The sequence below is a fragment of the Megalops cyprinoides genome, unplaced genomic scaffold (genome assembly GCF_013368585.1).
Source record: "Megalops cyprinoides isolate fMegCyp1 unplaced genomic scaffold, fMegCyp1.pri scaffold_27_arrow_ctg1, whole genome shotgun sequence".
Lineage (NCBI taxonomy): Eukaryota > Metazoa > Chordata > Actinopteri > Elopiformes > Megalopidae > Megalops > Megalops cyprinoides.
Window position 1 is genome coordinate 687,426 of NW_023494723.1, and position 21,487 is coordinate 708,912.

General features: G+C 44.7%; 1 protein-coding gene across 1 annotated transcript in view; it reads right to left on the reverse strand.

Annotated features, from left to right (window-relative positions):
- LOC118772301 (UPF0606 protein KIAA1549-like) overlaps positions 1 to 21,487 on the reverse strand; it is a 68,829-nt gene that overhangs the window by 19,363 nt on the left and 27,979 nt on the right. Inside the window, exons 2-8 of the mRNA XM_036520575.1 lie at positions 10,484 to 12,667; positions 10,023 to 10,111; positions 8,290 to 8,458; positions 7,707 to 7,837; positions 5,438 to 5,624; positions 5,261 to 5,320; positions 4,870 to 5,015 (exon numbers count right to left, since the gene is read on the reverse strand). Coding sequence (XP_036376468.1) covers positions 4,870 to 5,015; positions 5,261 to 5,320; positions 5,438 to 5,624; positions 7,707 to 7,837; positions 8,290 to 8,458; positions 10,023 to 10,111; positions 10,484 to 12,667 — 2,966 coding nt within the window. The remainder of the gene's footprint in view (positions 1 to 4,869; positions 5,016 to 5,260; positions 5,321 to 5,437; positions 5,625 to 7,706; positions 7,838 to 8,289; positions 8,459 to 10,022; positions 10,112 to 10,483; positions 12,668 to 21,487) is intronic.

Here is a 21,487-nt window from a genome sequence, read left to right on the forward strand (position 1 = left end):
AAAACTTTAAACACTTTGGTGTGTTAAGTGTAGTCATTTGTGTGCTTGAGCCTCCATCACGGCCACCATGCGCTCCATGAGCCCAAGAAACACAATGGTGTCAGTCTCCATTCTCTGCAGTATGTCCTTGCTGTGCTGCAAAAACCTCTCATCTGCCCTCTCCAGATATTGCAGCAGCTCCACATTGTTGTCTCGCTTTCTTTTTCCTGTATACAAGAACAATAACAATTAACACAGATCTTGTGTAGTCATGCCATTGCAAAGAATTGTTTCTGCTATTCTCTCACACATTTCTACTATCAGGTACATTTGACTTTTTTCTTTCATATTTCATAAATATATCAAAATGTTTGCATAGCATCTGGTTTGAGAGACTAGTATAGGCCTACCCACCACAACAAATCTTACCCCGTCTGGCCTGTTGTGATGAAGACGCGGAGCTTTGAGCTCTAGAGCTGCAAAACTGTGTGGGCGAGCTGCAGTCCAGTGGTGGCATCGACGTAATCGACGGTAGACAACTCTATAAACAACAAAAGCAAGAGAACAGTGCTTTAAAAAATAAAGCTACTGTTACCTAGATTACGGTACCTAGCTAGCTAGCTAGATGTAGGTCAGCTAACTATTCTCATGCAAGCACAGCTACTAATTTCTAATATCAATGTGCTTGCTTGGGTAATGTTAGCTGACCAACAGCTAGCTAGCTAGCCATCTGTTCTGTTCGTAATATTGATGTGAGAAATCAGTTGCTCGCTAAACAGCTAAGAAATACACAGCTGGCTGCCAACAAGGCGAAACATTTGAAAAATAAAACTTACCAGGATCAGTGGAACTTCGCTTATCATCCGCCATTGCCTCAAGCATTGCTGTTGCCAAGTTCAAGGCCCCGGTCAGCTGGCATGCCGGTCTGTCGTTGAGGACCGAGTCGAGAAGGTCGAAATGAGGATTTCTCCGTGGCTGACCATTGCCGCTTCGCCCGAGGTCCTTCTTTTGATCCCTGTAGTCCGTTTTCAGTTTCTTAAGTTTGTTGACGATCTGATCGACGCTTCTGTTGAACCCCGATGTAGCCGGCTTAGTTTTTGAAGCTCCCTCTAATTTACTCTGAACTTCTGTAGAGGACCAATGTGCAAGGAGACAATGTCTCCTCCACGGACCACTGCTGCTTTGGTTTCACATTCATACTGAAGCTGGTTTTTCTTCTTCTTCTATTCAGACAGAGTAGACGCTACACTAGTGCTGTTTTTTTTTGGTCTTTATTGGTCACGATAATCCTGCCCCCAGCCCCTGATGTAGCGGTGCTTGGAATCTAGACCAGCAAATTGTTGGTGCCACTCACGAACCAGTTTTCGTGGCCGAAAGCCAGGGCTTTGGCTGTCAAAACATGAAAAACTGGTTAGAGATTAGGCACTGGCTCTGAACCAGCCTTCGAAAAGTGTTGGTGGAAAAGGGGCAACAGTGACCGCCCCTGTTCTATGTGTGGCCACTGTGCATGCACCACTGTTTTTTCCACTGTGAGGCCCTCTGCGAGCAAACAGCTTTTAATAACTGATCTGTTAGCAGAGGAGCATGATTCAGAGAAAGAAACTGGGTTTCAGGGTGGCTTGGGCCCTAAGTCCAACAGGCTGTGTTGCCATGGATATGGTTTCCTGCCCTTGCATGACATCAGAGAGAGCAAGTGCTGGAGGAGTCACGGAAAGAAAGGTGTAGGGATATGCACACATAGCTACGACCAAAATCAAGTTATTTGCAATGCTTACTCCTGGCATCTTCGGAATGTATATGGCCCTGGCCATCTGGTAAAGAGAGGATTGGGCTGTGCATGAGCCCTCACCCTTATCAGGCCATAAAAGAACATCAAGCCATTTATTGATGGGCTTCATGACACTGCTCTTGGTTAGGGCTGTGCGATATGACAATATATATCGTGTGGCGATAGAAAAACATCTATCGTTTCATATTATGCTCTATCGTTTATTTCGTTGTGTGGCAAATATCACACTTTACGGCAATATTTTTCATCATTCGGATGACACTTTGCGTTCTTCCACATGGCTCGGAGGCAGGCAGGAAATTTGCATGAAGGCAACACAAACAAACATGGAGGAGAGTGAACGTGACACAGAACTATAGTTGAAAAGTGTTTTCTATTTACCTTTTTATTAGGGCTGTCAAGCAATTAAAAAAATAATCTAATTAATTACATGCTTTGTGATTAATTAATCTAAATTGATCGCATATAACAATATTTGCCGTGAGAAGCATTTTATGTTCAAATCGTGCTTTATTCAACAGTTAGTTCCGAGCAAGTAATTTGATTGGACAAGAGGCATCACATGAGTGATGATATTCAGTAACAGCACACTGGCACTTTTAACTGGCACTTTTAACTACATGTATCACTCTGCTTTACAGATGTTCTGATGCAACCATTGATTACACCAATGCGAACTTAATTCACATTTACCGACAGCGCAAATGTGGATGTTTGTGTATGATATAAAAGAACCTAGCTAGCCTGCAGGTGGATATGATACATGCTTAAATGCAAAGTGACATATGGGGTCACGAGGCATCATAGAGTGCGACCTGCGTTAATTTTTTGACGCGTTATTGTTTTCTATAATTAATTAATCAAAATTAACGGGTTATTTTGACAACCCTACTTTTTATATTTTATCCATTAATATTTTATATTTTGTTACACGCTTAACCTTTTCGCACGTAACTTATTTGTGTTGCATTACATGGTTCATTAGGTTTTCATTAGCGTTATTAAGCTTCCCCTAGTTTTCAGTTTGCATTTGCAATATTTTTTAACGTTAAATCACTGTTTTCTCAAAGCTAAAGTTAGCTAGAATTTTTCCAATCTAGTGTTTTAATCGCACCGGTTTTAGCATAGGGCCTACCCGCTAAACGGCTAATCACACTGGTGTGACTGTACGCAAAAGGGTTAATTGAAAATTTGCACAAAGGTTCTAAATAAAAGGAGAAAAATAATCAAATATGTAAGTACCTTTTATTTGTCGAGTATATAATTCAAAATGTAATAAGAAATAGGCCTTTCCATGTGGTCATTTTATATAAACTATTTATTCATTGAATTTACAGAAAATGTGCTATATCGTGATATGTATCGTTATCGAGATATGAAATGACCTATATCGGGATATGAGATTTTGGTCATATCACACAGCCCTACTCTTGGTTTAAGATAAACACAAACATCCTGGCACAGCCAGGAATGCAATACCTCTGAGACACTTAACACCTGAAATGTGAGCTCCCATGGGATCACACACAGTTCACTGGAGATTCTCAGGTCTTTGTCACATAGCATCTACATGGGCTCCTATCATCCAATCAGATCGAACGGCAATTAGAGGCGCGAGTTTTCTACCAGTGGCCGAACTGTGTGCACAAATGGACTATAGCGTTTGAAGTGGCTCTATATAAGTGCAGTAAAAGCAGTGTCACCTGGTCGCCCTTGCTCCCTGTTGATAATGGCATCATACCTCATCTAGCTCTGCTAAGGGACCCCCTCCTTGCTCTGGGAGTGGGGGGAGATTCCTTTCCCCCCAAAACAGATGCACTTAATTTCTCTGAAAGCTCTGAAAGAGGAAGACTCCTCTGCCGATGCCTCCTGAAATCGAACCGATGCATCCTGAACTCACCACCAATGCATCGTGAACTCATCCTCAACTCTGGACAGCCAAGCTCTTTGCAGTACGCCCCGTTACGAATCCACAACCAGCTCTGGAAGCAAGTCCCTCGACAATGAACGACGCAACCTTAGAGACCTAAATGCCCAACGCAAAGTTGGACGCTGTTGGAAAAGACAGCTGTCTCATTGAATGCGAAGATGACTGGATCTCTTCGTCATTCCTGTGTCGACGACATTTGTACCTGGCAAGTACGCCAGAAGACCTAGCTGTGGGTAATATGTCACGCCTCTTTTATGTGTGTCTGGCAAGGAAAGCCAGATAAGCGGACCTCCAGTGACGGATCTGGATGCCGCGTTTGCTCTCCAACGATGCTCAGGCAACAGATCTCTCTGGCACGTGTCTCTATGTCTTCGGCGACAAACCCAGAAGCCTCCGGTGGAAAACAGACTGAGGCCTCCCATTACGCCAGTCACAAATGAGCTTCCATCCCCTCAAGTCTGATGGACTGGCCCTCCTCAATAGCTTGATGAGTATTATTACTTAATATATTTAATACTGGTTTATTGCTTAGCTGATTTGATTAGACATATCTGTTCTGTTTATTTAGATATTCTAGTTTATGTCATTTTGTCAGTGTTTGTCTGCATTGTGTTAATAAACTTGTTTTATTAATTACATCGTCTCGTCTGAATTTTGTATTGACAAACCGGGCTCTAATAGGCTTAAAAGACCTCATTTTATTACTTATTATGTTCGTTGAGGAATGTTAACTATCCTCGCCAAATGGTCGGTGTCTCTGTGGGGATAGGCATGTCCCCTACATAACTGGTACCCCGTGTGAGGAAGACTAACATCCCCCTACAGAGGCCTGATTAGCAAGCCAATGGGGCATCAGGATGGTGAGACAGCCAGTGTCTGCAAAGAATCTCAATGCTCTGATTTACCTCCCCCGAATGGCACAGAGAATAGGAACTGACACCTGCTTATCACAGCACAACTATCACTGATTGATACCACTCCGACTCCAATTAATGTCACTGCTGCTACTAGTCATAAACTATCATTTCAACAACTACTGATGTACCTACCATTACTACTACTGCTACCAATACTACTACTACGAAGACCACTCCTACTTCTGTAACATCTTCCTGGTGCAGTTTCCCAGGCCCTATGTTCAGTCAGTGCTGTAAGTAGCAGGGGGCATCACCTGCACGCTGTTGTTACCCACGATGGTGGCCCTCCTCCAGCGCCTTGCCGTCCCCAGCACCTCCCCCAGCAGCAGGGCCAGCCGCCGCTCCATCTTGGCCTGGAATGTACGCTCGTTCACCCGCTGGTCCAGCACGCCTAGCAGCACTGCAGTGCATGGCAAGGGGAGGGAGACAGACGGGAGTCATGGGGGAGTCACAGCACAGAGTCTCAGGAGAGACAGCACAAGAGGGTCACAACACAAGAGTCACAGGAAAGAGACACAGTACAGAGAGTCACCAGAGAAACTGTAATAACCACTGACTATTCCATCCCATATGCAGAGCTGCCTGGCTATGTATTTTTTCCCATTGCAAAAATAAACAGCAGCCAGAGCATTAGGATTAGCCTACCTGTCCGAACCCAGGAGGATTTCAGCAATTGGGTCACATTCAGCTCCGGGTAGTGAAAAGCTGGAGAAGAAGAGGAACAAGCATTTGCCCTGGAATTTAAAAAAGGTGCTCTTGAAATATTGCCTATATGTGGAAAATGTGGGGTTTTTTTGTGGTCAGTGTTCCAGAGTGACTCACGTTCTGCAATCTGCAGCACAGGGAAGCCCAGGTAGAAGCTGAACTCCACCACGCTCAGAAGCCTCAGGTGCCCACTCACGTCTGACCCCCTCAAGTAACCATTAGCGTCCCGTATGGCGAAGGTGATGTCCACCGGTGCCCTATGCTGGCGCTGGGCCTTGGGTGAGTTCATGGTGATGTTGACAATCTACCAGGCAAAACCATGCTGTCGGTCACCATACAGATAAATCTAGAACTTACACTATATGGACAAAAGTATTCCTTTTGTGTTTCTGTGGGAATTTGTGCCCATTCATTCTGTAGAGCATTTATGAAGTCAAGCACTGATGTTGGACCAGAAGTTCTTCCACACTGAACTCATCAAACCATGTCTTTATAGTCCTTGCTTTGTGCACTGGGGCACAGTCATGTTGGAATAGAAAAGGGCCTTCCCCAAACTGTTGCCACAAAGTTGGAAGCATAGCATTGTCCAAAATTTCTTGGTATGCTGAAGCATTAACATTGCCCTTCACTGGAGATAAGGGGCTGAAAAACCTGAAAAACAGCCCCATACCATTATCCCTCCTCCACCAAACTTCACAGTTGGCACAATGCAGTCAGGCAGGTAGCGTTCTCCCGGCATCCACCAAACCCAGACTCGCCCATCTGACTGCCAAACAGAGAAGCGTTATTCGTCACTCCACAGAACACGTTTCCACTGCTCCACAGTCCAGTGTCGGTGTGCTTTACACCACTCCATCGAACGCTTGGCATTGGACTTGATGATGTGAGGCTTGCATGCAGCTGCTCAGCCATGGAAACCCATTCCATGAAGCTCCCGCCTCACAATTTTTGTGCTTACATTAATGCCAGTGGAAGTTCGGAACTCTTCGGCTATGGAATCAGCAGAGCATTGGCAACTTTTACGCACCTGCCTTAGCAGTCGTTCACCCCGCTCTGTGATTTTACGTGGTCTTCCGCTTCGTGGCTGAGTTGCTGTTGTTCCTAAATGCTTCCACTTTCTAATAATATCACTTACAGTTGACCGTGGAATATCCAGCAGGGATGAAATTTCACAAACCGTCTTCTTGCAAAGGTGGCATCCTATCACAGTACCACGCTTGAAGTCACTGAGCTCTTCAGAACGACCCATTTTGTATCACAACTGTTTGCAAATGGAGACTGCATGGCTAGGTGCTTGATTTTATACATCTGTGGCAACGGGTCTGATTGAAACACCTGAATTCAATAAATAACAGGTGTGGCCAAATACCTTTGTCCATATAGTGTATTTTTTCAATGAGCTTAACACCCCTGCATTTCATAACAAAACAGGTCAGAGTCATTCATTATTTTCTCAATATGTTCACCTTCTTTGATAAATGCAGTAAAAGCGTGTGACAGTGCTTGTGGAATGAGCAGTATGGCACACTCCCAGTGAGCCCTAGTTTGCTAAAATCTGTGCATTCTCTTAACAGCCCTTGAAGTGACTGGGATTCGAAAGGAAAGTTTGGTCAAAAATTACAATCTGATGTCATATGATGTGTGTCAAGTACTTCTACATGAATGAAACACACTACTAACTAATTGTTTGAGAGGTCCACTCTGTGAGCTGTAGCTCCACATAAACCTCATGTGCACGGCCCCACAGAAGAGGACCAATCACAACAATGAGCTGTCGTGGCCTGTATCATGGGCCTCAGTTAGCGTCTGCTATCTGCAGGAAGCAGGTTTTGTAATTATTTTGCAGGTAAAAGCTTCAAAATTGTAATGAAATATCGAATTTCAATTTTTGTCCCTTTAAGACTACCAAGCCTGGGCCTTTTCCTAACAAAATCTGGAAAATACATTCAGCTGTGCCATCTCTGTGAACAGGCAGGACACAGCATGTGTGGTACACTCCCCTGTCTCAGTTAGTCAGCAGCTTAGCAGGAGAAATTCAGCTAGGAGCAAACTCCACACTCAGCCACAATACAAATGTATCAATATGCTGTTCCTTTCTTGGCATCACTGAGCAGTTAAAATAAATATGCAAGCTTATCCTTCTGGTGTTTGTAAACAGCTGGAACAGCAATTATTTCAGTGTGAATAATGACTGCTTTTCTCTCACTTTCTCCCCATGACTCTCCATCCCCACCCTCTCTCTTTCTCCCTCTTTCTCATATCTGATGCCCTGCCCATGAGTGATAATGCGTGGAACGTGCTTGGAACCCCTCCCCTTCCTCCCTCCCTCACAGTGACAATGAACTGGGGAGCATATGTGGCCTCTCTCTCTCTCTCTCTCTCTCACATGCGCAGTGAAGTTGGTGGACTCCTGGGAGCGCCGGCACACTTCTGCATAGGCCATGGTCAGGCCTCTCTCCACGCGCTCGCTGAAGATGCAGGTGCGCACATCCATGTGGTTGGGCACAAACTGCAGCACTGCAAGTGAAACATGAGGAGACAGGTTACAGAGGGTACATCCATTATCCAACACATCCATCACATAACACATCCATTACACAACACATCCATTATCCAACACACCCTTCACATAGCATATCCATTATCCAACACTTCCATCACACAACACATCCTTCACCCATCCTTATAGCCAAATGCCCACACCACTGCATTAACCGAAACACTTCTACCTTTTACACAATGTCTATTTGATTTATACATGTGTGAAGTACAGTCAGAATTTGCCAGAGGTTTGTGCTCACTCAGTTTCAGTTGCAGCCCTCAGCTCAAGGGTGTGCTCCCATTCACTATTGCTATAATAGTATTTGACTCCAGCCCTGTGGAATGTACAGCCAATGGAAATGGCCTGACAGAAGAGGACCAATCTGACTCCTGCCCTGCTGTGGGTGTCTGTGAGACTCAGCACCTACCTGAGTGAACCTGGAACTTGGGGTCAGGCACAGCGCTGACAGGCGAAGCACTCAGGATGGTGGCAGCACTGCGGGGAGATTGCTGCAGGGAGTTGATGACCGCGATCTCTGTGTAAACCGCTGGACCTGACACCACGCGGAACGTGAAGTCTGGCGGGGCTTTCAGAACCTTCAAGGGAGAGAGGAAACATCACAGTGACATGCCTCCGTTTCTCTGCAACAGCGACTTTGACTGACTGAGGGAGGTGGAACTTGGCTGAAGATCATAGCTTCTGAGTAGGGCACTCCTTGCTGATATAACTTGAAATTTCCTGCCATGATTTATCTACAGGACAGGTGGAGATAATCACAGACAGGAAGCTAGCCGTGCACCACTGAATCTACACATACAGCCAGGCCCAAACCCTTACATGGTCAAGTGCTGTTTGATAAAACGTGGAGGATGCTGCACAACTGATATGCAAAACATGACACAGAGTGCTGTGGAATTCTGCTGGTTTCTTTCACTATGCTCCAAGGACCAATGTGCAAAGCACAACTGTGTTCATCAAAAACCTTTTCACTTCTCTTGGCAACAGAAAGTCAATGCTGAAACGCAGAGGTGTGAGCAGTAATCATACTCAGCGTTAGCTCATGGCTTCCAGCAGCCAACATTCATAGATTCACATAGAGACACTTCAAGCAACACGACATCAGTCTCTGTAGAAAAGATGAGCCGGGCAGTGACGTGACTTGCATGTCAATCACTGAAGCCAATTGATGGAGGGGTCAGAAATTTCGTTGCAACAGCTCCTTGCCAAGACACAACATCAGTTGGTTGTAGTTATAATACCAATGGCTTTAAGGGTTCCTTTACCCCGATGGGATGTGAATACTATGACCCCACCAGTCACTGCATCACTAACAGAGAGGAGGCCTTTCCAGGTAACCCCAGGACATAAAGCAAGCGATGGTCACTGAAAGTGACAGAAAAATACTGTGCAAGAAAAAAATGTCATACTGGCCAAAATGGGAGACATACAGCCACAGTGATTCCACTGAAGCCCCCCCTACTAGAGACTCTGAGAAGCTGTACACAGAAAGATGGCCATTCCTTAAATGGTTAAAAAGAGATTCCCACATCCAAAGAGGCAGGTACTTATATTATTCTGTGGCCCCAGTTCCACTAATACAGTATCGGATGGCCCCCTCACCTCATCCCGCCCCCCCAACCCTTTGACCCGTCACAACCTCATGCTATTGACTGATGACTCTTATAGATACAAAGATACCATGCAGGGTTCATGAATATCTTCAACTGCAAATATCTTCCATCACTTATTGAACAGAAGAGGGTGTCCTATTTCTCCAGAGTGGATTAAATTAATGATTACATTATTATATTTACATTACAGTAAAAATTAAAAGCCTCTCTGTTCCAGTCTGTAAGGGCATGTCACACTCCTGCTTCATTTGTGCTGTAAGTGAAAATTACAAATTAAAGAACATCTGGGTTCTCTCCAAAAACGCATTACACTTCACTGCCTTTAAAATTGTCATCTAATGGAGCAGTCACCACACTGCATGACTCAACAGTACTGCCACTGAGAGCCCGTTGCAATTGGCGAAGGATGTGCTTGGGAAGTTTTCCTCCATTGTAAATCTGGGTTTGCAGTGTTAAAGTGGCCATGCAGCTTGGAGCTCAGGCGGGAACAAGCTACGTTTAGAGGCCAGGTGAGGGCGCCATACCACACCTGCAGCTCAACAGAGCGGTTGAATTCACTCTTCAGGACATCCCGCATAAGGGATTTGGCATATCCAGTGGTGGTTCCCAAGGGGAGACCTGCAGACCCCACAAGGCAGGAGGCAGGCAGAGAGAAGAGAGTGAGAGAAAAAGAGAGAAGAGAAAGAGAGACAGCATTCAGAGTTAGAGAAAGCTGGACTGATATTAACTCTCCGCTCCATAGACTATTAGCCAGTGTAACCACAGCATGCACATCACATTAAACTGCATTGCAAAAGACACACACACCTGGGTTAGACACTTAAACACAGTGTAATACTACAAACATCTTTTGCTATTTCAAGCAGAGCTTCCTTATACAGTACTTGTGTGCTATTGTATATTTGCCTTTGTATGGGAATTCTATTATTCTTCAGCTGGAGAATACATTACAAATGTGAACTGCATGAAAGATGTACTAACATTGCTTACCAACTCTCACTAAGTACATGTCAGGTCTGGTGATGTTGCAGAGGTACTGGCGGGTTGTTGTAGACAGTGGGGCTCTGGGGGTGGTCATTACTGGGCTGCTGGTTGTGGTGAACGGGGTGGTAAATTTGAAAGGGGTGCTAGTAGTGGTTTCCCTAGTAGTGGTTTCCCTGGGAGGCATGCTGAAAGAAATCGTCTCCGTGGAGGAATCCTCATCAGCTGTGCCCGTCACAGGGGGGGCTGAACTAGGGCCAGAGTAACGAGGGGTGACCGCTGGGGGAGTGGTCAACATGGGGGTAGCATGGGAAGTGGCAGCTATGGAGTGGAGGGTGGTCTCGGTGGAGGTTGGGAAGATGACCCACTGGGTAGTTATCCCCGAGGATGGGCGGGTGACACCAGGATTCCGGGTGGCAGAGGGCTGAGGGACAGCTGAGCTGCTGGTTGCCACTGGTAATAGGGTGGGCGTGGCAGAGACCTGACTTCTCAACAAGGTTGAGATGGCAATAGAGAGGGTGAGGGACACTGAAGGCTCCAGTGTATGCGTCAAAGCGCTCACCAGGTGAAGCCTCCCAGAGCCCTGGGATTCGGTTGTGATCACATCAAGGACTCCTGCACCCAAGGTAACCATGAGAGGTGCCTCAGAGCTGCTGGCAGAAGTGGTCTGCATGCGACCAGGGTCCAGGGTGAGAGGCCGGGTGGGCATGATGTGGGTGGTCCCCAGGGGCATGTGGGGAACGGGTCTGGAGGTGGTCCGGTTGCCCCTGTGCTTGGGTGTGCTGCTGTTCCCCTTGGCCAGAAGGGTGGTGTAGTACTCCAGGCTGTTCATGTCCGGCAGCAGGATCCCTGTCGGCTCAACTGGGAAGGTGTTGGCCCAGTCCAGCTCAGAGCCTTCATCGGCTAGGCTATGCTGAAAGGGCAAGGGTGACTCTGGTGTGGGGCTGCTGGGAGCCGGGTGGGCGGAGCCCGGGTGGGCAGTTCGGAGGCTGGAACTGTAGACCGTCGTGAAGGTGGGAGAGCTGGAGATGTGCATGGTGGACAGAGTGGGCACCACCCTGGAGGGGAAAGAGGTGTCGTACACCTCTGTACCAGAGTCCTCCCACTCATACACCTCGGTGGGCAGCCTGGTGACCAGCGAGAAGTCGTCCCCTTCTGAGTGCATGAAGGATATGGTCTCCAGGTAGTCCCCGGAGCCCCAGTCAGCCTCTGCTATGCTTGCTGGGGAGAGGTCCCCGGGGGAGATCACTGTCAGTTTGGGCAGGGTGGACAAGGTGTAGGGTCTAAAGGGCACGTAGCTAGGGGTCACAACCTCAGGAAGTTTTAAGAGCAGGTGAATACCCTGAGCCGCGTCACTGACAGTTGAGACCCTGCTGGCCTGCAGGTGGTCCCAATCTTCGGATCTCCTAGACTGCCTCAAGGGAAGACTTGCAAGGGAGCCTCCACGCCTTTGAGAGACACTGTAGTCAGCAGCAGAGCTGGCTTGGCCTGCAGGAGGGCTACTATTAGGGAGCCCCAGGGAGGAGGCAGGTTCCTGAAGAGCTGATCGTACAATACCCACTGTGGTGAACCTGGAAGTGTTGTGCTGCTCAAGGGGGCCAGACCCTTGAGTTCTCTGGAGAGATTTAGGGATGGAGAGCCCAGAAGGTTCGGCCACTGAGTGAATGGAATCTGACACGGGGGCTGCAGATATGTTGAGCTGTGACAGCGAAAGGTGGTGGCCCAACATTGTCTCCGGCTCCAGGGATGAGGACAGGGAACCCCGGCGGATGTACGGCCTCAGGTTTGGATTCGGCAGCCACCTGCTGGGCAACAGTTTGGGTGGGGCCGAAGTCAGGTCCCGCACGGGTCTGACGGGGAACCAGGGCAAACCCCAGGACCACCCCCCCAACACAGAGGTGCCAAGAGGGGTGGTGGAGTGAGGTTCCAAGTCGGGGAGCGAGGAGTCTGTGGAGGTCGACACTTTGGTGCCTAGAGATTGTGAGAGACCCCACTCAGCGGGCGAAGTCCTTTCGGTGCTGTTGCTGTATTTTCCTGCAGCTTCAGGCAAGGAAGTAAGTGCTGCTGTTAGAATAAGGCCTAGAGGCCCTGAGGCTTCAGTGCCTGACCTTGATAAGGCAGCACGGGAATCTGTCCTTCTGGGTGCCTCACTGTGACTCTCCTCTGACATATTTGAGGACCACAGAGGTCCATCTGTAGAGGAAAAAAAACACTGCTAAAAACATTAAACAAATCTCAATGAACCAGTAACAGCCAACCTGTCATTCTGATGAATTGTTGAGATGAACTGATGCCTTGTGTTATGCAAATGTTATCTTTTCTATTATTATCTTGGAGCAGTCTCAACCCCCTTTTCCCAGGTTCAGGGTGTAATTTTCCAGTTTTTTTACAATTGGCTTTTCCAGTTTTTTTATTCCATCTGGAAAATGCACTATGCTATATGTACAGTGTGTTGTGGCAATCTTGACTGTAAAAATGCACTATAACAAATAAATAAAACTTGATACACTGATTCTCCTACCCAACCAACCTATTATGTTTCCATCTGACCCAAGATGGTGGCACGCTAGCTTGCATGGGCCACTATGGGTCCCAAACATGGTGCTTTTTTGATCAATATTTTGCTGTAATTTTTGCCTTTATAACGTACCTGCATTAACATGCATATGGGAACAAAAAAGAAGAAAAAAAAAGCAGAAAAAAGGTCATGAGACTGCAAATGAACTGAACTATATACAACTGTCAGAGCTGTCAGGATTGTAAAGAGAACATAACACATAAAATAAATAAAAGGAATACATATTTGTTTTAAAAATAACAACATAAATAAACAAAAGGTAAATGCAACTCGGTTTTTCCTCAGTTCACATTATGACGTTTTCCGCAGCACCATACCCCCAGCATTTTACTGCCTTCTGAAAGCATCCATCAAGTCCTCATGCATCTGGTTCCAGTGTTCAATAGTTGTCATTTTAGCATTGCTGATTAAAGCAGTACATCGTTCAAGATGTACAATGTCTATACAGTAATGATAGTTTTCTTTGCAGCTGTTAATCCAGAAAACCGAGTTCATCTTTGATTTAGGGTTAATGTTACAGAGGAATCATCATTCAGGAGGAATAAGCAGGGATCTGCTCTCAGTGACAGTCCCAAGAGTTGTGAAATGGTGGCAGTGGCCAGTGGACACTCCCAGGACACATGCAAATAGTTACCAACAGCGCCAATATTACATTTGCCACACACAGAAGAGGTTACAAGTTTCATTTGAAAGCGTTTTGATATACCCTATGAATAATTTTATAATTTTTCAGATGGTGGGCAGGATTTTTAGAACCTGCAAATGTGTTTTCCCAAACTGAATCCCAGTCAAGGTTATGTTTGCCCAATTCTCTGTCCCAGACTTGTGTAAAACCAAGGGTATTACACTTAGCATTAATGAGAAAACCATAAATGAAGCACATCATGAAAGCACTCTGGGTTTTAATCCACTGAATCATGGGATGGGGCATTTGGGGTTCGTCCCAAGGGACTCCATAAGCTTTGCATGCAGATCTGAGTTTCAGATATAGGAATCATGAAAATCCAGGTAAGTTTTATCAAAGTTTTAGATCTTGGAATGTCCATAGTCCTTTATCATCATACATGTCTTCCGGAGTGTTGACACCCTTGTTTGACCACAGTGGGTAAACGTACGGTTTCTTGTCTTTTAGCGGACAATAATTATTCCAGATTGGAGACCGTGTACAAAATTTTTAGCTACACTTAATATGTTTTTCTACCACGTACCAGACACATAGTGAGTTGGCAATAATTGGGCCAAATTCTTTAAAAGCTCTTTTTAATGTGATTCCTAATGTGATATTCCAGAATATCAGAGAAGTAGAGGATTATGACATCCACGTATAGTGAAATTTTGTGGTATGTATTTCTGTTTACTATAGGCATAATTACAACGCCCAGTCTTATTACTTATAACAATATAACAATAAAACAAACACTATTAACTGCTTGCCACGCGGGAAGCACAATAGGCTACGCTTGCTGTGTCTCCGGTTAGATTAACTAAAATAATATTAACTTCGAGGGCTCCCTGACAGTGATGTGATCTCAAACCCAACAGTATCACACTGCTATTTATCAAAACCAGAATAAAAATCACATTCAAAAGAACAGTGTAGAATAATCTAGTGTAAATAAACATATATATTAACATTGACTGCTAATTTCCTGAACTGAAATTTCTCACTCATACAAAAATGTAAACAAACATACAGTACATTAGTGGTAGTTTACTGCGTCCGAAGGGTTCAGAGGAAGTCAAAGCTTACTTTGGTATTTTCTGCACTTGGGCATCCTCTGTTGCAGAGAGATCAGCAAACCTGATGATGAATTCGGAGACCCAGTGATCACCATTCCACTTATTAGCAAGAAAATCCTCAGCTTTAAAAGGCGAGTGAAATTTGAGTATTTTTTTATCTCTAGTCTTGATCTTCAGGATGGCCGGATACATCAGGAAGGGGCTATAGCCTTTAGTGTAGAGCTGATTCTTAACCACATCAAAAGGTCATTGGACGTGTGCCCAGTGTGTGAGCCATAAGAGGGAACCCCAGGTTAGGTTGACCCCGGTGTGAGGGACCCCAGAGATGGGTGAAGCACTAGTGAGGGGGGCACCCTGGAAGTGCATGGGCGCACCTCCCAAAGGTGGGGAGCAGTAATCCTTGTTCATTAAACATTAATCCTTGTTAATTAAACAATCTCATGTTGTAGCTTTTGCAAGCACACAAACTACAGACAATCTGCGCTGTTTCGCGAGCATAATCATTTATTTATGATTGGCATCAATTATTCTGTGAATTATTTGTTTAATTGTTAATCAAGGAGGATAAAGGGGAACAGGCTGAAAGTAATGATAGATTTAAAGGTAGTGTTTCCACTTCCCCTGTTTCCAGCTCACCTGCAGCCACTGAAAAACATATGGGAAAAAACCGAACGTCACATACTAGGGATAGCTGTTATTGCGCTAAAAATAGCTGTGCAATACATCGCGATGGCTGTATCGTTCAGCCCTATGATTCACACTCCTCTGAGGACCTCACCTGGACACTCAACATCACCACAATAACCAAAAAAACCCAGGCACGGCTGTTTGCTCGATTGCTCCTTGCTCGATTGCTCTAGCCTGGATGAGTTCCTGCTATGTTTGTGCTGTGTCTGTGGAGTGGTCTCTGTGCTATTACATTCAATAGGATAAAAATAAAAATTGGGGCTATTTACCTAGCTATTAAATAAGGTGGGTCTGATCTGCTCCTAAAGATGAATCTTTTGTTGCCATTAGGGGACAGAGAGGGAATTTTCCACTTTTTTCCTCCATTGAACCGTTGGCCAACAAGCTAGCTCGTTAGCAAATGTAGCTAATTCGGCACATTCTAGCTGATGCAAGGTTTTTTAGTGGTTTTTTGCCCTCTCAGGAGCAAATCTTTAAATATTTGAGTAGCATACTTTTAGCTAGCTAGTCGGGTAGTTTAGCTAGCTAGCCTCTTCGCTTGTTTACTTTTTTTTTTACTGTTCTTCAGCATTAGATTTTAGGATATCCTGATTCTGGTTGTGCTAGCACATCTGCTGAACTGTAAGTGTAGTTTTATTGTATCTAGGCTAAGTGGCATTTCTTGTGCTTGATTTCTGCCTTTGGCTGTTCTGGGCCAGCTCGGTGCTTCTAGCACTTTTTAGCTGATAATTCTGTCTTGGCAGTAAATCTTTATTTAGGAAAAGCATGTATAGTTAGAGGAGATGAGGCCAAAACTGTGCGAGAGTTGCCGGATGATTGGATTTCTGGAGGGAGACCTCCAGGATGAGTTCATCTGCGACCGTTGCCGACTCGTTGAGCACTTGGAGAACAAGATTCTTGATCTCGAGGGCCCAACTAGCTGGACTCCACAGTAATCCTGAATTGTTAGAGTTCCAGGAACTGATTAATTACGCCCTATAGGGAGTTAGTGCGCTCACCAAAGCCAGGTAGGGGGGAAGATACAGACCAGATAGGGCGAGAGAGCTGGGTTACAGTAGGGTGTAGGCATAGAAAGGGGTGCACAAATCCAAGAGGGGCGGCATCTCCAGAGATCGCGGTGACCAACTGTTTCATGCCACTGCAGGACGAGTTGGCCCACGATCCTGAGAGTGGGAGAACTGAAAAGCCCCAGGGCACCCAGGTGGCCTCATCCTCCAAGAAAAGGGAGGTGGTGATAGTGGGGGACTCAATCATTACAGGGGTAGATAGCATAGTGTGTTCACGCGACAAGGAGTCTCACATGGTCTGTTGCCTGCCTGGTGCCCAGGTTGGAGACCTCCTGGAGAGTGCGGACAAGCTCCTGGCCAGAGTGGGGGAGGATCCGGTGGTCATAGTCCATGTTGGAACCAATGACATAGGAAAGGGTAGGTTCGGGGTTCTGCAAGAAAAATTTACTGAGCTAGCGGGGAAGATTAGGAGCAGAACCTCCACGGTAGTCTTCTCTGGAATTCTACCAGTACCACGTGCAAGCAAAGGGAAGCAAGCCTTTATATGGAGGTTTAACACGTGGTTACAAACCTGGTGTAGGAAAGAGGGGTACAGGTTTATGGGGCACTGGGACTCCTTTTGGAACAGGGGTGACCTGTACAAGCGGGACGGGTTGCACGTCGACGGCGCTTGCGCACGTAGCGACTGGCAGTGAGTGAGGTGGCGTCCGATATGTTTGTTTGTTTTTTATCCGTTTTATAAGTCGTGAATGTCCCAAAGTTTGTCTGAAGTCTGTTTTAAAGTTTCTCCAAGTCAGTTAACTCCGATCTGACGATATAACAAAAAATGGAACTTTTCTATCTGATTTTAACCTGGAATCTGTTGACGTGCCTGCTGTTTGCCCGAGACACAAAGCAGGCCGCTCAAACAAGAACTGTGTACAGCAGAGACCAGTTGCTTCAACTCCGCTATGAGAGCGTGCATAGCACACCAAATGTGGCTTTACAATTACCAGATTGTATAAGATCACAAATCCGAACATTCAGCATGGCAGAGAAAAAAGAGGAAACGGGGCAAACGCGGAGGTGTTCGTTTACGCCTGAAGAAGCAAAGTCTCAAACGGCTCCCCCTCCCCACAATGATTTTGGGAAACGTACAGTCCCTCAGGAATAAACTAGATGAACTGCAGGGAAATGTCCAGCTGCAGAAGGACTTTCGGGAATGCTGCGTTTTGGCCTTCACGGAGACCTGGTTGTCTGGCCATGACCAGGACCGAGACCTGTGGATTGACGGTTTCGGATCACCTATCCGGACGGACAGAGATGCCGACGTAACGAGGAAGACGCTCGGTGGCGGGGTATGTGTATATCTTAATAGACGCTACTGTACTTCTGTGACTGTCAGAGAAAGCATCTGCTTACCCGACATTGAGCTCCTGTCCGTGTCAATTCGCCCATTCTATCTGCCACGCGAATTTCCGCAAGTTTTTCTAACAGTTGTGTACATTCACCCAAAGGCAAATGCCACCACTTGCTTGCCATGTTATTTCTGATGTCATCCAAAAATTACAAACACTCTCACCCGACGCTCCGAACTTTATCTTAGGTGACTTTAACCATGTTACTCTGAAAAAGTCAATGAGAGACCTTTACCAGTATGTCAACTGTCCAACCAGGAGGGGAAAGACACTGGATCTATGCTATGGTACAGTGAAGGACGCTTACAAATCAATTCCACTGCCCCCGCTGGGCTCTGCGGACCATAACTGTATTCAACTCATCCCCAAGTACAGATCTGTCTTGAGAAGGGAACAAGTGCAAATCAAGGAAGTAAAGGAATGGACGGAAGAATCAGTTATGTGCCTTCAGGAGTGTTATGACTGCACAGACTGGGACACTTTTAAGGAATCCTGTAATAACTTGGATGAACTCACTGATGTGGTGTGTTCATATGTGGCTTTTTGTAGGGATATGATCATCCCATGTAAACAAATCAAGATTTATCCTAATAATAAACCATGGGTGAATGAGTCTATAAAAAACTGTCTGCGGAAAAAAAGGCAGGCCCAGAAACATGGTACTGCCACTGATTTACATGCAGCCACCAAAGAGCTGAAAACTGAGATATCCAAAGCCAAACAAAGATATAAATCCAAACTTGAACAAAGAATGGCTGAGAACAACCTTGGCTCTGCCTGGTCCAGTATGAAAACTATAGCTGGTATTCAGAACCAGAGTAACAGTAGCCATATCTCCCTTGAGGGTTTTAAATCTGATAATGAGCTTGCTAATGCATTGAATTGCTTTTATAACCGTTTTGATAAGTTTGATTTCAGTCAGGAGGTTGAAGAACTTCAATATAAACTCAAAAATAATCAGCACACCCACATTACATGTACAGATGTTGAAAATGTCTTCCTCAAGACAAAAATTAATAAAAGTCATGGACCAGATAATATATGTGGGCGTGTAATTAAGTTATGTACAAGAGAGTTGAGCCCGATATTCCATTTCATCTTTAACAAATTCTCTGTTTAAATGCTAGAAGCATAAAAAATAAAATTCTCGATCTGGAAACCGTTATGAGTAATAGTAACTTTGATGTTGTTGGGCTTGGTCCAGGGAATGGGGATGAGTACAACGTAGAGGGATACAAGCTGCTAAGAGATAGATAAAAGATAGAATCAATAGAAGAGGAGGAGGCATAGCTCTCTATGTAAAGGATAATCTTAATACTCAGGAAATACCAGGAATGGAGCCCCTTGGTGTTAGTGAAGACATATGGATTAAGATATTGGGGGAAAATGAAAAAGGCCTGAATGTTGGAGTATGCTATAGGCCACCAGCCTCAGATAGCAATGTCAGTAGTACTCTCTTTGATAACATTAAACTATCATGTCAGGAGGGTGAGACAATAGTAATGGGGGACTTCAATTACCCTTCAATTAATTGGGAAGCTGTGTCAGGTCAAGGTAAATGTGAGGAAGAGTTTTTGGATGTTGTAAATGACTGTTTTTTGATACAGTCTGTTACTCAACCTACGAGAGAGAACACAATTCTAGATCTGGTTCTGTGTAATAATCCTGATAGAACAGGCAGTACTGAGGTAGGGGAACCACTCAAAACAAGTGACCATAGTGCAGTTACATTTGAAGTTTTTTGGCAAGTTAAGCCTGCATTCTCCAATGCTAGAGTTTTAAACTTTAGACAAGCTGACTTGCGTGATTATACAAGGAATATAAACTGGGTACCTCTTCTAGATGGTAAAACTGTGAAAGAAATGTGGTGCACATTTAAAACGATTATTCTGGATGTACAGCGTAAATTCATTCTGCAAGTAAGTTAAGGGAAGCTGAAAAAGAAGTATCCACCATGGATGAATAAGTCATTATTTGAAACAAAAAAGTAAATTATTTAGAAAATACAAGTTGGAGAGCTCAGAGAGTAAAAAGACAGATTGCACTAGATGCAAAGAGCAACTCTAAACGCTTTTTTCAATATTACAGTCGAAAAAGGATAGTTAAGGATGAAGGTATAAATGAAGGTATAAAAAATAAGGATGGAGTTATGGTTTATGATAACAAAGCTATTGCTGATACACAGTTACTTTGTGGAGAGTTTCACTAGTGAAGTGTTTTCGCATATGTCTTCAGGTGCAGTCAGTTCTCAGAGACTTATGGAGGAAATTGATTTAAATGATGCAGAAGTACTAGATAAACTTCAAAAACTTAAAACAAATAAGGCAGCAGGCCCTGATGGAATATATCCAAGAGTTCTCAGGGAACAAGCAGAAGTGGTGTACAAGCCTCTGACAGTTATTTTTTAAACAATCCCTTAAAACTGGAGAAATACCAGATGACTGGAAACATGGCAGTATAGTACCACATAGTAGTACAGTACCATAGTATCTACAAGAAAGGAGACTTGACTGATCCAGGAAATTATAGGCGTGTCATCTTAACTTGTATCACATGTAAATTCCTGGAATCCATCATTAGAGATAATTTGGAATTATTCCTGGAACAAAATGGTGTCTTAAATGATAGCCAACATGGTTTTCGCAGAGGGAGGTCATGCTTAATAAACCTCCTTTACCTCTTCGAGGAAGCTACAGCATGTTTGGACTCAAACCAAGCTTATGATATTATCTATTTGGACTTTCAAAAGGCATTTGACAAAGTACCACATGAGAAGCTCATATTGAAAATGAAATCGGCAGGAATTACTGGAGCTATCACTGAGTGGGTTCGAAGTTGGTTGTCTAGTAGAAAGCAGACTGTAGAAAGTAAGTGCGGGAGGAATTGTATCAGAGCAGGGTCCTGTAAGAAGTGGAGTCCCGCAGGGATCGGTGTTGGGGCCTTTGATATTCCTTATATACATAAATGATCTTGATGCAGAGGTTAGTAGTAAAACAGTAAAATTTGCAGATGACACAAAACCAGGGGGTCTAGCCAACAGTTTAAAATCAACTAAGGTAATACAGGAAGACCTAAACAGCATCCAAAAGTGGGCAGATACCTGGCAGATGATAATGTAAAGTCTTGCATGTGGAAAATAAGAACCTTAAACAAGACTACTTCAGGGGGGAAAAAAACTAGAATGTGCTCAATTTTAAAAAGACTTGAGAGTAATAGTTGACCCAAGCTTAACAGGATCTGGGCAGTGTGCTGTAGCAGTAAAAAAGGCCAACAGGATGCTGGGATATATAGCCAAAAGTATTAAGTATAAATCTTAGGAGGTTATACTGAAATTATACAATGCTTTAGTCAGACCTCACTTGGAATACTGTGGCACCACACTATAAGAAAGATATTGAGGTTCTTGAAATAGTTCAAAGAAGGGAAACTAAATTACTTCCTGGCATGAAATTGAAAGCTACGAGGAAAGACTCAAGTTACTTAACCTATTTAGACTTAGCGAGAGGAGGCTTAGGGGCGATTTAATTGAGTTTTTACATTTATAAAAGGACTCAATAAGGTTAACTACAATACATTTTTAGGGTGAGTTCAGTCTGCGGAACAA